Below are 13,977 nucleotides of genomic sequence, written 5' to 3'. Positions count from 1 at the left end.
CCAGGACCATTGCTTGCTATTCTCAGTCCAACGTGGTCTACGTTTTGCGGGATCAAATTACATCCCTGCTGCGTCAGGGAAGAGTCTTTTTAGCAACGCTTATCTGGGCAGGAGTTTGTTTATAGCCCAGATAAGCGTTGCTAAAAAGACTTCCCTGATGCAGCGGGGATGTAATTTGATCCCGCGAAACGTAGACCATGTTGGACTGAGAGTAGCAAGTCACCCTTCAACATTACATATACAAGAACACATTGACAGGGTGGATGCCTTTAGAGAAGACTAACGGATAACTTCTCAATTGGCTACAAATTTGGATAGCAACTATGGATCTACCATAATGCATAATGACTTGAGATACAGGAAAGTCTGAGTACGATGGGTTCCCAAACAGCTTACTGATCTGCACAAGCAACAGCGTGTGGAGGTGACTGAGTTCCTGAGATGATATGAACAAGATCTGAGTATTCTGGAGAGAATTGTCACTGGCGCAGAGACATGGGTGCATCATTGCGACCTGGACAGCAAAAGACAAAGCATGATAAAGGAAGCGGTGCTCACCTGGCTTTGGAAGCAGCCGAAAAACTTCTCTGCAGGAATGCAGAAGCTAGTTGAACAATACAACAAATGTGTCATCTTGCATGGGGACTATGAGGGAAAGTGATCTGTTCAAATTTCTCACAGTTACTTCTATTAAAGCCATTAAATGTATTTTGCCTTTACTTTTTGATTTACCCTTGTATATGGGTGGAATAGCTCCAAAGGAGACTAAAAGTAGTTCTAGAATGTGGGTGCATAATCCTTTGTGGCTATGTTCATAAGCATTTATACTGGTTCTGCCTCCTGAGAATACCAAATATTCTTTTTTGAGCAATATGAATATCTTCCAAATAACCTATGGCCGTTATTTTTATGTAGCTCTCCCAACAAATCTCTTCACAACCTAACATCGAATAATGCTATTCTTTTAAGCTTGCTAGAACAATTTCAGTGGCTGTTTATAAAGCATATTGAAATCCTATTTGAATTAAAATGATTTTATTATACACAATTCACATGTCAGTTATTGCACAAGCTCTACATCTGACTTGTTTGAGCAATGCAGTTTCAAAGATAAAGATATCATTCTATGTTACATGTATCCACCCATTTATTTTTCAGAAGTCAAGCAACTGCCTTCCAGAACATTTTAGGACAGGCTACTATATTATTAATATTGTATATATTACTAAACCTTGCCAAGGATTCCATTAGGGGCTATAAATATTGATCGATACATACATGCTTGCTTTTTTCAAATGAATAATCAAAAATCACTTTTACAATTGATTTAAATTTTTGATGATACATCTCTTACTGTTTTGATCAAAAGTCTGAATGATTTCTATTTTTTGGCCATTTATTTGTATATGCTTTTATTTATATGTTTGTAATAAATTGATTTGTTCCTGTGGCTGATGTGTGGTGTCCCTTCCCCACTCTTTTTGCTTTGTGTTTCTACATGTGGGTTGTGCCTTATTTCTTGTGATAGGATAAAAACATTTTGAGTCATTTTCAAAATACTCTTCACACTGGTTAACAAGTGTTAAAATTATAAACAACAACAACAACAACAACAAGAAGAACAAAAAATCCATAAAAGGGAGCTGCCACTGGAAAAAATAATGTTGAGCATCACTTAGGTGAACCTCTCAGTATGTTAGCACATCCAGAAGACCCTGGTTCTCAGGGTGGGGGTGGGGCCTCAACAAGGTGACAATAGCGACAGACGCCTCACTACAAAGAACCTTATAAGTTCTTGTAATTATTTTAAATTTTATTTGCTATTAGTATTTGCGTGGAAATTATTTAAAAGTACCGTATTTTTTGCTCCATTAGGCGCACTTTTTTCCCCAAAAAAGTGGGTGGAAATAAGGGTGTGTCTTATGGAGTGAATACCCAAAGTGCCCCCCCCCCCGTTACCTTTTTTTAATGCTGCCAACCTCCCTTGCCGGACGCGGCTTCCTCCCTGAGGGTGGTGCACAAGGCTGGCAGAATGTCTGGTCCCCGCCGCGTCCCCTGAGAACTGATGGCTGCCGCGGATGCCTCTTCTGTTCTCGCGGGAAGTGGTGTGAGACCAGGCAGGCAACCTGGTGCACTGCTATGTTGCGAGAGAACAGGAGGGAGTCACATCTGCCGTTCTCGGGAGAAGCGGCAGGGACCAGGCAGCCAGCCAGCTTTGTGCACCGCTCTCAGTGAGGGAAGGCGCTAGAAGTTAAAAAAAAAAAAGGTACGCGGGGGGGGGGGGGGGGAGGAGGAAGAGGGCTGGGGCCTGCCTGCTGCCTGTTGGGGAGGGGGGGTGATGAGGGAGAGGCCCTGCCAAATTAAAAATAGGGATGGAGCAGTGAGAGGCCGGGGCCTGCCTGCCTGCTCTGCTAAATTAAAAATAGGGAGGGAGAGGCTGGGGCTTTGGTGCTGCCTGCTTGGGGGATGGGGGGGGAGAGGCCTGCCTACCTACCTACCTACCCGCCCTGTCCCTACCTGCCTGTCAGCCACTTGGCTTGCCTGCCCTGTCCCGGCCTACCACTACACCACCAGAGGGGGGACAGAGTACAGAGCCTGGAAGAGAGGGGGGACAGGGTGCAGAGCTTGGCAAAGAGTTTGGGATTAGGTGTAGAGCCTGGCAGGGAGAATTTGGTTCAGAATGGTTTTTTTCTTGTTTTCCTCCTCTAAATCTAAGGTGCGTCTTATGGAATGAAAAATACGGTATTTCACTATGATTAGATTACCAACTTGCACCACTCTTAGAAAATATTTTCTTTATACCACTTGGCGCCTTGTGAACTAGCATTCTATGAGCATAAGAAGCACTTAGCAGTCAATATAAGATTCATGTTATAAAAATCAATTTGACCTGGAATCTACATGGGGTTGTTTTTTCAGTGAAGGTGCCTCCATTTACCCCTGTAGTTACTGTCCCTAGTGGGCTCAAAATCTTAAGCCTTTTTGTACCCAGGGCAATAGAGGGTTAAATTAACCCTGAATTCTTAATCGAACCACCTCCCTCAGCCCGCTCTACCAACCTCCATCGTCCCTTGCCATCTTGTTTCCTTTCCTGAAATTACTGAGGAAACTGCATATTTTCTTTCCTCCTCCAAACTCACCATCACAAACCTCTGATCTCATCTACTTACCCGTTATCTCTATTGTCATCCCCTCTATCTGTTTTATCCTTAACCTATCACTCTCCACCACAACCGCCCAATGCCTTCAAACATGCCATGTTACACCACTCCTCAAAAAAAACCCTTGATGGACTCTACCTGCCCTTCCAACTATCATCCTGTCTCTCTCCTCCCCTTCTTATCCAAGCTACTTTAACATGTTCACTTCCGTTGTCTTGACTTTCTTTCACCTCAAGCTATCCTTGACCTGCTTCAATCGAGTATTTGCCCTCTTTATTCTACTGAAACTGCCCTTATGGAAGTCTCCAGTTGCCTGTTCCTGGCCAAATCCAAAAGCATATACTCTATCTTTATCCTTTGACACCACCTACTCATCAATATGCTGTTGCCAATTTGATTTCAGGGCTCCGTTATTGCATAGCTTTCTTCCTATCTTTCCCATCGCACCTTTAGTGTAAGCTGTGGTGGAACCTCCTCCAGCACAACCCTGTTGTCGGTCAGTATACCTTAGGGCTCTGTTCTGGGGTCACTTCTTTTTACCATCTACATTTCTTCTCTTGGTGCTCTGGCTTTCAGTATCAGTTCTATGCCAACAACTCGCAGATCTATCTCTCTACACCTGAAATCTCGACATTCAGTCCCAGGTTTCAACCTGCTTGTCTGATATCACTACCTGGATGTCTCGCTGCCATCTAAAATTAAAGATGGTCAAGACTGAGCTCCATATCTTTCCATCTAAACCTGTCTCTCCTCTTCCCCGTTCTCTATTTCTGTGTGCAATATCTTCATCCTCCATGTCTTATCGGCTCGTAACCTTGGGGTAATCTTTGACTCATCTCTCTCCTTCTCTTCGCATATCCAACAGACTGCCAAAACCTTTTGTTTCTTTCTTTACAATATTTCTAAAATCAGACTCTTCCTGAGTGCACTGCCAAGACCCTCTATCATACCCTCATCACTTCTCGCCTAGACTATTTCAACCTGCTTCTTACTGGCCTTCCGCTAAACCATCTCTCTCCCTTTCAATCTGTTCAGAACTCTGCTGCAAGCCTCATATTCTGACAATGTCACTATGCCCACATTACCTTTCTCAAGTCACTTCATTGGCTGCCTATTCGTTTCCACATACAGTTCAAACTCCTCAGTATATTGGCTCCGCAGCTCCTCGGTATGTCTCCTCTCTTATCTGTCCCCACACTACCGCCCCCCCCCCCAAGGCATGCCGCTCATCGGAAAAGTCTCTGCACCCTTCTCCTCTACAGCCAACTCCAGACTCTGTCCCTTCTACTTTGCTGCACTGTATGCCTGGAACAAACTGTATGCCTGACTCGGTAGGTCAAGCTCTGTCTCTGGCAAACCCACTTCTTTGAAGATGCTTTCAATTCCAAACTCCAACCCACTTGCTAAGCACCAATATCTGTCTAATCATTCCCTCTGAAATTTGCTCATCTGAGCACTGTGTATTGATGCACCTTCTTGTCCAGTTTGTCTGTCTTGTCTAGATTGTAAGCTCTTTTGAGCAGGGACTGTCTCTATAGTACAGTGATGTACAGTGCTTTGTATTTCTAGTAGTGGTATAGAAATGATTAGTAGTAGTAATAGTGATTTGCTCGGATTCACAAGGAATTGAACTGGGAATAAAATCCAGCTCCTCAGGTTCTCAGCCCACTGTACCAACCTTTAGGCTTCATCTCAACTCTGCTTTACAATTCTTAACGATATTGTATTTTTTTCTGTTCCTGCAGGACATGCACCATGGGAAAGACTGGTGTGCATTGTTGGACATTTATGTGCATGTGTGTCATAGGTCAGTAAGCGAGCAGAGGTGAGACCATATGGCAGCCATCTAGGCTTCTCCCCTTTGGCTGTCTGAATCTACTGGATGGACAGAAATGGCCACTACTCATACCATGCTTCAGAATATTTAGAGATAAGATGGAGCATTTCAGTGTGATTGTTGCCTAGATGGATGACAATGACTTGGGCCACTAGTCCCATGTCTAGCTTATGAAAGCTGCCAGACGTGATTTCTCCATTATCCCATTCTTCCTCAAAGAAAGTCATAGCATGGTCTAACATCATCCTTTCATTAGTGCATGCACCTGAAGCTATAGAAGCAAGAAGGTAAACAAGAGTCTGAGCTTGCAGGCTAGGTGGCTCACATATCATGCACCATTAGGCAGACCTCAAATATGCTGGACTAAAGTAAAAAGGCGGAAGACACTTGTGTATATCATTGTTGCCTATATTGGACAAAAAGCCCCAGAAGTTCATGTTATGATAAAGTCAAGGCTGCAGTTAGTTGTAGGATAGCTCAGGCCAGGGCAAGTTTGCAGAATTACCCTGAATTGAGGGCAAGTGAAGGTTGAACTTTAATAATAATAATAATAACTTTATTCTTATATACCGCCAACAATCTTGCGACTTCTAGGCGGTTTACAGCAAAGAATATTGCAATGTACATCTGATAGTAACAGCATTAATGATAATAACAACAGTTATGTATTGTAGGGTCGTGAAGTACCTTGCGGTTTGCACAAGGTTGGAAGTTAGTGATTGGGGTTATCAGTTTACAAGAACAGATTTGGGGAGTGATTACGAGGGGGGTTATTGTCCTTGTTCGTTGCCTAGGTATTTTGGTATTTATGGACTACAAACTGATTTCCAATGAAGCAGGAGTGCCCCATACTGGACAGAAGATGTCATATTAGGCTGGATTACATCAGAACACCACAAGGCTAAATATGCCACAGGAATTCTGCCCCCAGAGAGCTAGAGATAACAATGACTGGTGTTACTGTATTTACTTTCAATGTTTTAATTCTGCTGGCCCAGATATTATGTTTACTTTGCTAGATGTGTGGCAAAATTCAGGCCACAGCTTTAACAATACCCAGTATCATTGAGAATTTCATTATAAAGTATGAAATATAGGGAAAATCATTGGCAGGAAGGAGGGGTCCTGGCTGCCTATGCTCTCACTTTCTCTTGCCACAGGAACCATGACCACAAAATTGCTATTCTTTCTCTGAAAAATAACATACAAGATATTGCAGACTATGGTATCTTATTACACAAACAATTTATTTATTTATTCAATTTTCTATACCATTCTCCCAAGGAAGCTCAGAACGGTTTACATTTATTCAGGTACTCAAGCATTTTTCCCTGTCTGTCCTAGAGGGCTCACAATCTATCTAAAGTACCTGGGCAAATGGAGGGGATTAAATGATTTGCCCAGGGTCACAAGGAGCAGCGTGGGCTTGAACCCACAACCCCAGGGTGCTGAGGCTGTAGCTTTATCCACTGCACCACACACTCCCACAAAATATTTTTTAAAAAAATTTAAAAAATTTCTATACCGTTTACAACTAAACAGTTTACATAATTTACATACATAATTTTAAAACAAAAACATGATAAAATAAACATACAAACAATCCCCAGAAATCATATCTACAAAATACCATAGCTTGCATAGTAAAGATCATGAATAATTCACCAACTCTGCCAGAGAGGAAAATTATTGGCTAGAAAAAGGCATCTACAAATAACTGCGTCTTAAGTAATTTTATAAACATGCCATTTTCACGGCAATTTCGTATCTGACCCACCAAGGAGTTCCATATCTTAACTCCTGCACAACAAAAAATAATTTTACCAGTCTCAACAAGCCTTGGATTCACAGTTGTCTTCTGTAAAGCTAGATTCTCAGAGCGCAATGATCTTTTTGGTGTATAGCTAAATATATTAACAATTCTGGAATGTTTCCATACAAGAATTGATGACAAATCATTACTGCTTTATACTGTACTCTGAAGGTGACTTGTAACCAATGTAATTTTTTGAGATGTGGCGAAATGTGATCGTATTTAGTCATTGTCAATCTTGCTGCTGCACTTTGTATAACCTGCAATGCACTACATCTTGCTTTTGTTATTCCAAGGTACAGGGCATTGCAGTAATCGAGTTTCGACAAAACCATTGCATGGACTACAGTACAAAAATTTTATGGCGCTAACATTGATTTTAATCGGTGTAACAAATGCATTTGTGCGAAACATACTTGTACGGTCTTGGTTACTTGCAACTTCATTGTTAGGCCAGAATCAAGCCTTACACCTAAGATGGTCATAGACTTATGTAAAAACTTTCACTGATGGACCAGTGGTCTGACCCAGCAGCAGCAATTCTTATGATGATCCGGCTTAGTTGTTGGGTATGAGGGGAAGGGGTAAAATGTGGACCTCATGGACCTCGCGAATCTAAAACCGCATGTCCTTAAAAATCTGATGTCCATGCCACTTGTAATTTCTGGCTCCGACAGACCTCTATGACAATTTAGCTGTGACGGATACTAATGCTTTTCCCTCCTTATATTGAGACTAGCAGCAAAACTTTTGCCATGAGATCTGTGCTACTTTTAGTCTCAGCATAGGGAGGGAAAAGCATTAGGATCCGTCAGCGCTAAAATGTCATAGAGGTCTGTCAGAGCCAGAGACTAAAAGTGGCGCAGACCTCAAATTTTTAAGGATGTGCAGCTCAGATCCGTGAGGTCAGATGCACTGCAGACCTTTGCACACATTTTTTACCTCCCCCCAACCCAGCTATTTGCCATCCAGTGTCATATCGCGGGGGCTCTCGGAATCAGCACGGAAGGAGAGATCTGGATGAAGGGACGATCAGGCTAATTAACAAAAGCCACATGTGCCTCCTCCCTCCTTAGCCATTAGAGAAGGCATAACCAGGGCCTGAGCTGAGCGTGCAGGGAAAGCGGTGGAATAAGCTAAAAGGCGGACTTGTCAGTGCACGGGCCTCAGATTTTTAAGGACATGCAGTTCTAGATCCGCGAGGTCCATGTTTTACCCCTTCCCGGATATGAGTTTTCAGGGCTTTGTAAGCCCCTTTTCCTCTGTGTGAGGGATCCGTGATGCTTCAAAGCTCTGTATATCACAATATATATAAATTTTTTTTCATTTTCTCTGAGTTGTTTGGGTTTGTTTGTTTTGGGGTTTTTTGCTGATGCCAATAAGGAAAATTAGAGTTATTTAATGGAAAATGATAAAACTGCAACACATTCACTATAATGATGCGCCAACATGACAATACAGAAGCAAAAATAAGTATAGTTTTCTCATCAAACTCCTACAAGTGAAATCGCACGCACAGGCAGCCACTGCAGCAAAAGAGGCGTGTGCGCAGCGAAAGCTGTTTTTGCTCGATACGGGCCAAGCTGTGCACGACAGCTTGCTGGAAAACGTAGAGAGAAGGCATGTTAATTATTTCAGACAGATTTCAAATGGTTGTCAACTACCATACCAGTAGCAAGACCAAGGCATGTGCAAAGCGACAGAGGAGAAAGAGGCCGAGGTCACCTGCTCACCAGATGCTGCATCATCAAAAAGGAGGAAGCACATGCACCTATCACACTGCTTTCACTGCAAACAATAACAAAAGCAGGACTTCTTTCCCGCCCCCCCCTCCTCCTCCGTGATTTCCCCTCAACCAGGATTCCACCCCCTCACAATATATGGTCTCTAACCTACGCCCCTCTTCTTCCTCTTACCCTCCACCGCGCTGTAAGCGTCCAGCTTGCCTGCCGAAGAGGCCGCAGCATCGAGTCCAGCACAGCCCCATTGCATGCTGAGCGCCGCCAGCCCCGTTCCGCTCGGGGAATATGCCACAGTCACGAGCCGCTCTGCACGCGCTGCCCGACCAACGGCTACAGGCGAGAGCCCAGAGGCCACTACCGCTTCTGCTCCTCCCGTCTTTATTCCCGCACTCTCTCCCCTCATGCCTCCGAGTACACCTCCATCACCGCTACCGCTGTTTTCCACCAATGAGCGCCGAGGTACACCTTCCGCTTCCTAGCGCCTGACAGCTCAGTCCGCACCCCCCTGCCCTGCGCACAAATGTCCCAGGTGGAAGGCAGGCTAGGGGTGTGGTTTAAGGTTATTGGATTGAAGGAGGAGAGCGACGTCCACAGACTGCAAGTGTTATGAGCTGGTGATGTCAGGTTCCTGGCTCGCGGACATAAAGAACGTCACTTCCTGCGGGACAGGTCTGGCGGTTGTAGGCAGCCCACCGTGGTTGGGCTGAGAGGGATGCCGACGCCGCTCGATTTGCTGAGATACCAGTGCAGTGCTTGTGGTTTTGGGCAGTTAGCTTCTACTATTACTTATCATTTCTATAGCGTTGTACGTTCAACATGTAAACAGATGGTCCCTTCTCAGAAGAGCTTACAATATAATTTGGATGGACATATGATTGGTTGGGGTGGGGTGGGGTGGGGTGGGGGGGTTTGTTTTTTTGCAGAGAATGATAGAAAGAATATAGGCAATTTTATGGAGAATATGTTAGGGGTTGAAAGCCACATCAAAAAGTTGCCTTTTAGCTTGGATTTGAATACTGCTAGAGACATCACTTAACACAGTGGCCTAGTGCTGGGGGATGGTCTGTCCCAGCCGCCTCCTTGATGGGAGCACTAGCACCCGACTTCCTCTGGCACTCACCCTCACTATGTCACTGGCCTGACATAAAGGCTCTGGAGTAGATTGTCTAACCCGTTAAAATTCAACAGCCTGCTATCGCAGCTGTAAATGTAACGATTTGAAAAAGATGAGTCATTCTCTAAAAGACATACATGCAAATGAGGTTTGCGGAGAGTCGCTAAATTTGCATGGGATGAGTAGCTGGTGATAGCGATCATCACGTGCACAGAATATACCCACAAATTAAAAAAGGACCCCAAATCAAAGATTGGCAGGAGGGATGCCCACTCCCTCCCACCTCCGCCATTGCACAATCTCCTGTCACCTCCCCCTCCCCCCTGACAGTGTGAGGGAGTGGGCATTCCTCCCACTGCCAGGGGGAATGTCAGGGAGTTATGTGATGGCAGTAGTGGGAGGGAGAGGGCATCCCTCCCACTACTGGGGGTTTAGCGGAAAAATGTGCTACAATGAGGTTAGGAAATCACCTGGAGTGCTCATTTTAATATTAATGATCTTGTTCTTCATTTGCATAGCAGGGTCGGAGACAGCTAGGAAGCTCAAAAAAGACCATGGTAAGCCATTCTGATAATCAGCTGGTAAAATACTGCCTTGCTAAACCGGCTGGAGCGGTTTAGCAACTCCATTAAAGGCACGTAAGGTTTTGAGGATCTTCACCTCAGGCAGTTTGTTTCATGCATACAGTGCAGCAAGATGGGACCAAGTCTGGAGTAGGTAGTGGAGGAGGAGGGAATTGCCCGATGAACGGAGTTCACAGGTGGGAGCTTAAGGAGTGAGATGTGTGGAGAGATATTGAGGGGCTGCAGTGAGTGAACTTGTAGGTCAGTAAGAGGAGATTGAACTGTATTTGGAACTGGATGGGAAGCCAGTGAAGTGACTTGGGGTGAGGGATAATGTGATTATCCCAGGACAAGCAGGCAGCATATTCCCACACATGGGTGACGTCACCGACGGAGCCCCGCAGCGGACAGCCTCAAAAGCAAACTTGCTTGAAGATCTCGATCTTTCGAGCAATGTACCGCGCATGCGCGCGTGCCTTCCCGCCCGAACTAGGGGGCGCATCTCCTGAGAGGATCCTCAGTTCGTTTAATTCCGCGGAGACAAGAAGACACGTTTTTCTACATCTCTGCAGCATTGCCTTCTCTTCACCGCGACTGTTTCTTTTCTTTCAGTTAAGTTTGGTCGCTGTGCTCTCCTATTTCTTTTTCGTTTTCTTTTCTTAAAAAAAAATAAAATAAAATAAAAAAGTTTCAATTGTTTCTTTGATTTTGTGTCCAGCCGCCTTTCGTTCGACACGGACTTTATTTTTTCCATGTCCCGGCCTCTTACCGGGTTCAAACGTTGTCGCCAGTGTAATTGTGTGATTTCGGTCACCGATCCCCACTGCCGCTGTCTACAGTGCCTGGGTCCCACTCATTCCCCAGAAGATTGTCACCGTTGTTTCACTCTTACTCCACGGGCTTTTCGACACCGGTGCGCTCAATTTTTTCAACTTTTCGGAGACATGGAGCAACCTTCGGATTCTGCTTCGACCTCGGCGGCTGCCCCGGTCTCGAAGGCTTCGACTCCGACGACATCGACGACTACGGTCTCGAAGGCTTCGACCCAGGCTCCGGCTGGAGCTTCGGTCTCGAAGGCCTCGACCTTACCTGCTTCGGTTCCCTCGAAGACGGTACCATCTGCGAAGTCTTCTATGGGGGGTAAGTCTCCGGGTTCTCTTTCAGGTACCGTACCCAAGAAGCCACCAGACTCCTCTGCATGTCCATCTTCCAAGCATACCTCCAAGATAAGGGAATACTCACCTTCGAGGTCGCCCTCTTCGGAGCGTACTGCTGCACCTACGAGGTCAGAATCTTCTGTCTCGGTGCCGATGCTGGAGGACATGCTGAAATCTATACTCACCACTCAGATTTCCTCCTTAGTGGCTCAATTGGTCCCGTCCTCTACCTTGCCTCAGACTGATCAGCCTGTCACACAACCAGAGCTTCCAGTATCTCGAGGCCGATCCAGGACACCGTAGAAAATTTCTTTGTCTGATTCTTCTCCAGACTCGCCTCCTCCGAAGCACCGGTCGAAGCATTCGAGACCTATTGCTCCCAAGCTTCGGAGGGAGTCTTCGGCATTGGATACCGAGACTTCTCTGCCTCATTCTTCGAAGAAGAAGCACAGATCTCGACACCATCGCGCATCGACTCGAAGTCCTTCTCGACCGAAGACTCCACCATCGAAGCCACCCCGTCGAGACAGTTCACCACAGACCTCGACTCATTCTGTACCACGTACACCTGGTACTTCTCCATCCAGGAGCCTGAAGAGAAAACATTCTCTTACTCCACCTCACAGTGCAACTTCTTCTGTGACTCTACGTCTAGACTCAGAACCACTTTCACCATATTCTAGAGAGGCTTCTCCCTCATACTCAGCTCTTCCTAAATCTCGCAGTGTATCTCCTGAGGAAGCGTCTGATTCCAAATCCATTTCTTTTGCCAAATTTGTTTTTGATATGGGACAAGCTCTCAAACTGGATCTTCATTCAGATTCTAAATATACTCCTGAATATTTAGCAGATATGGAGCTTCCTCATCCACCGAAAGAGTCCTGTTCTGAAACAAACCTTTGTTCGTAATATGGAGACTCCTTATTCCATCACTGCCATTCCATCTAAATTGGAATCCCGTTATCGAACAGTTCCATGTAAAGGTTATGAAAAGTCTCAACTATCTCATCAATCCCTGGTAGTAGAATCCTCTTTAAAGAAAGCACATCCTTCCAAAATCAATGCTTCAGTTCCTCCAGGTAGAGAAGGTCGTACCATGGATAAGTTTGGTCGCCGTTTATACCAAAACTCTATGATGGCAAATAGAGTTCTTAATTACAGCTACATCTTTACGTCCTACTTAAACCATTTTCTGAAGATTTTACCATCTTTTTACCCGGATATCTCTACCACTCGTCTTTCAGAATTTAAACTCATCCTTAAGACTCTTTCTCAATTACGACTCTTCATATTACAAGCCTCATATGATGCATTTGAACTCTCGTCTCGAGTATCGGCCTTTGCTGTAGCAATGCGTCGTTTAGCATGGTTACGTATTGTTGACATGGATCCCAACCTTCAAGATAGATTGGCAAATCTACCTTGTCAGGGAAATGAATTATTTGATGACTCTATTGAGGCAGCTACCAAGCGTCTTTCAGAACATGAACGCTCTTTTGCTTCCCTCATTCGACCAAAACCTAAACTTGCACCAACTAGAGGTTTCAAACAGACTCCACGTCGTTATCCTCAGAAAACGACTCCTGCTTTTTCAAGACCTCCTCCTCGTCGTCCTCCTCAACAACAGCGACAACAAAAATCTCAGACTCCTGCTGCCACCAAGCCTGCTCAGTCTTTTTGACAATCTCGACATGAGCATTCAAATTTCTCTGTTTCCAAATTCTCCCCTCCCCATAGGGGGTCGCCTTTCCACATTTTATCACCAGTGGGAGCTCATTACATCAGATCTCTGGGTGCTTACCATCCTACGAGAGGGATACTCTCTTCGGCTCCTTCAGGTGCCTCCAGATCGCCATCCAAGAGAGTGTCCTTCCAATCAGTCGCATCTTCCCCTTCTTCTCCAAGAAGCTCGAGCTCTGCTTCTCCTAAGAGCTGTGGAGGAAGTTCCTCTTTCCCAAAGGAACTTGGGATTCTACTCCCATTATTTTCTAGTTCCCAAAAAGACGGGGGATTTGCGACCGATCCTGGATCTCAGAGCTCTCAACAAATATCTAGTCAAAGAGAAATTTTGAATGCTCACACTGCCAACTTTATATTCCTTAATGGACCAAGGGGATTGGATGTGTTCCCTCGATCTCAAAGAGGCGTATACTCATATCCCTATTCATCCAGCATTTCGCAAGTACCTCAGATTCCAAGTAGGAAGCCTTCATCTGCAGTACCGAGTTCTCCCCTTCAGATTGGCTTCTTCTCCCAGGGTTTTCACAAAATGTCTCGTGGTCGTGGCTGCAGCTCTTCGCAACCAGGGTCTCCAAGTATTTCCATACCTAGACGACTGGCTCATCAAGGCTCCCTCTTTTTCAGGGGTTATTGCAGCGACCCAACAGACTATTCTTTTTCTACAAAGTTTGGGATTTCACATCAACTTTCCCAAATCTCAGTTGACTCCTTCTCAGTTTCTCCAATTCATAGGAGCAACTCTGGACACTATCAATCTGAGAGCATACCTTCCACAACCACGTCAGGCCGCCCTACTTAAGATTTCTCAACAACTCTTCCAACTTTCAACTGTTCCAGCACGAAAGATGAT

General features: G+C 45.0%; 1 protein-coding gene across 1 annotated transcript in view; it reads right to left on the bottom strand.

Moving 5' to 3' along the window:
• Positions 1 to 9,185, bottom strand: part of AP1AR (adaptor related protein complex 1 associated regulatory protein) — a 132,975-nt gene extending 123,790 nt beyond the window's left edge. Inside the window, exon 1 of the mRNA XM_033955577.1 lies at positions 8,728 to 9,185. Within this exon, the coding sequence (XP_033811468.1) occupies positions 8,728 to 8,798 (71 nt within the window). The 5' untranslated portion in view covers positions 8,799 to 9,185. The remainder of the gene's footprint in view (positions 1 to 8,727) is intronic.
• Between the last annotated feature and the right edge of the window lie 4,792 nt (positions 9,186 to 13,977).

The sequence above is a fragment of the Geotrypetes seraphini genome, chromosome 1 (genome assembly GCF_902459505.1).
Source record: "Geotrypetes seraphini chromosome 1, aGeoSer1.1, whole genome shotgun sequence".
Lineage (NCBI taxonomy): Eukaryota > Metazoa > Chordata > Amphibia > Gymnophiona > Dermophiidae > Geotrypetes > Geotrypetes seraphini.
Note: the sequence above shows the minus strand (reverse complement) of the source record. Positions and strands in the feature narration are given on the sequence as shown.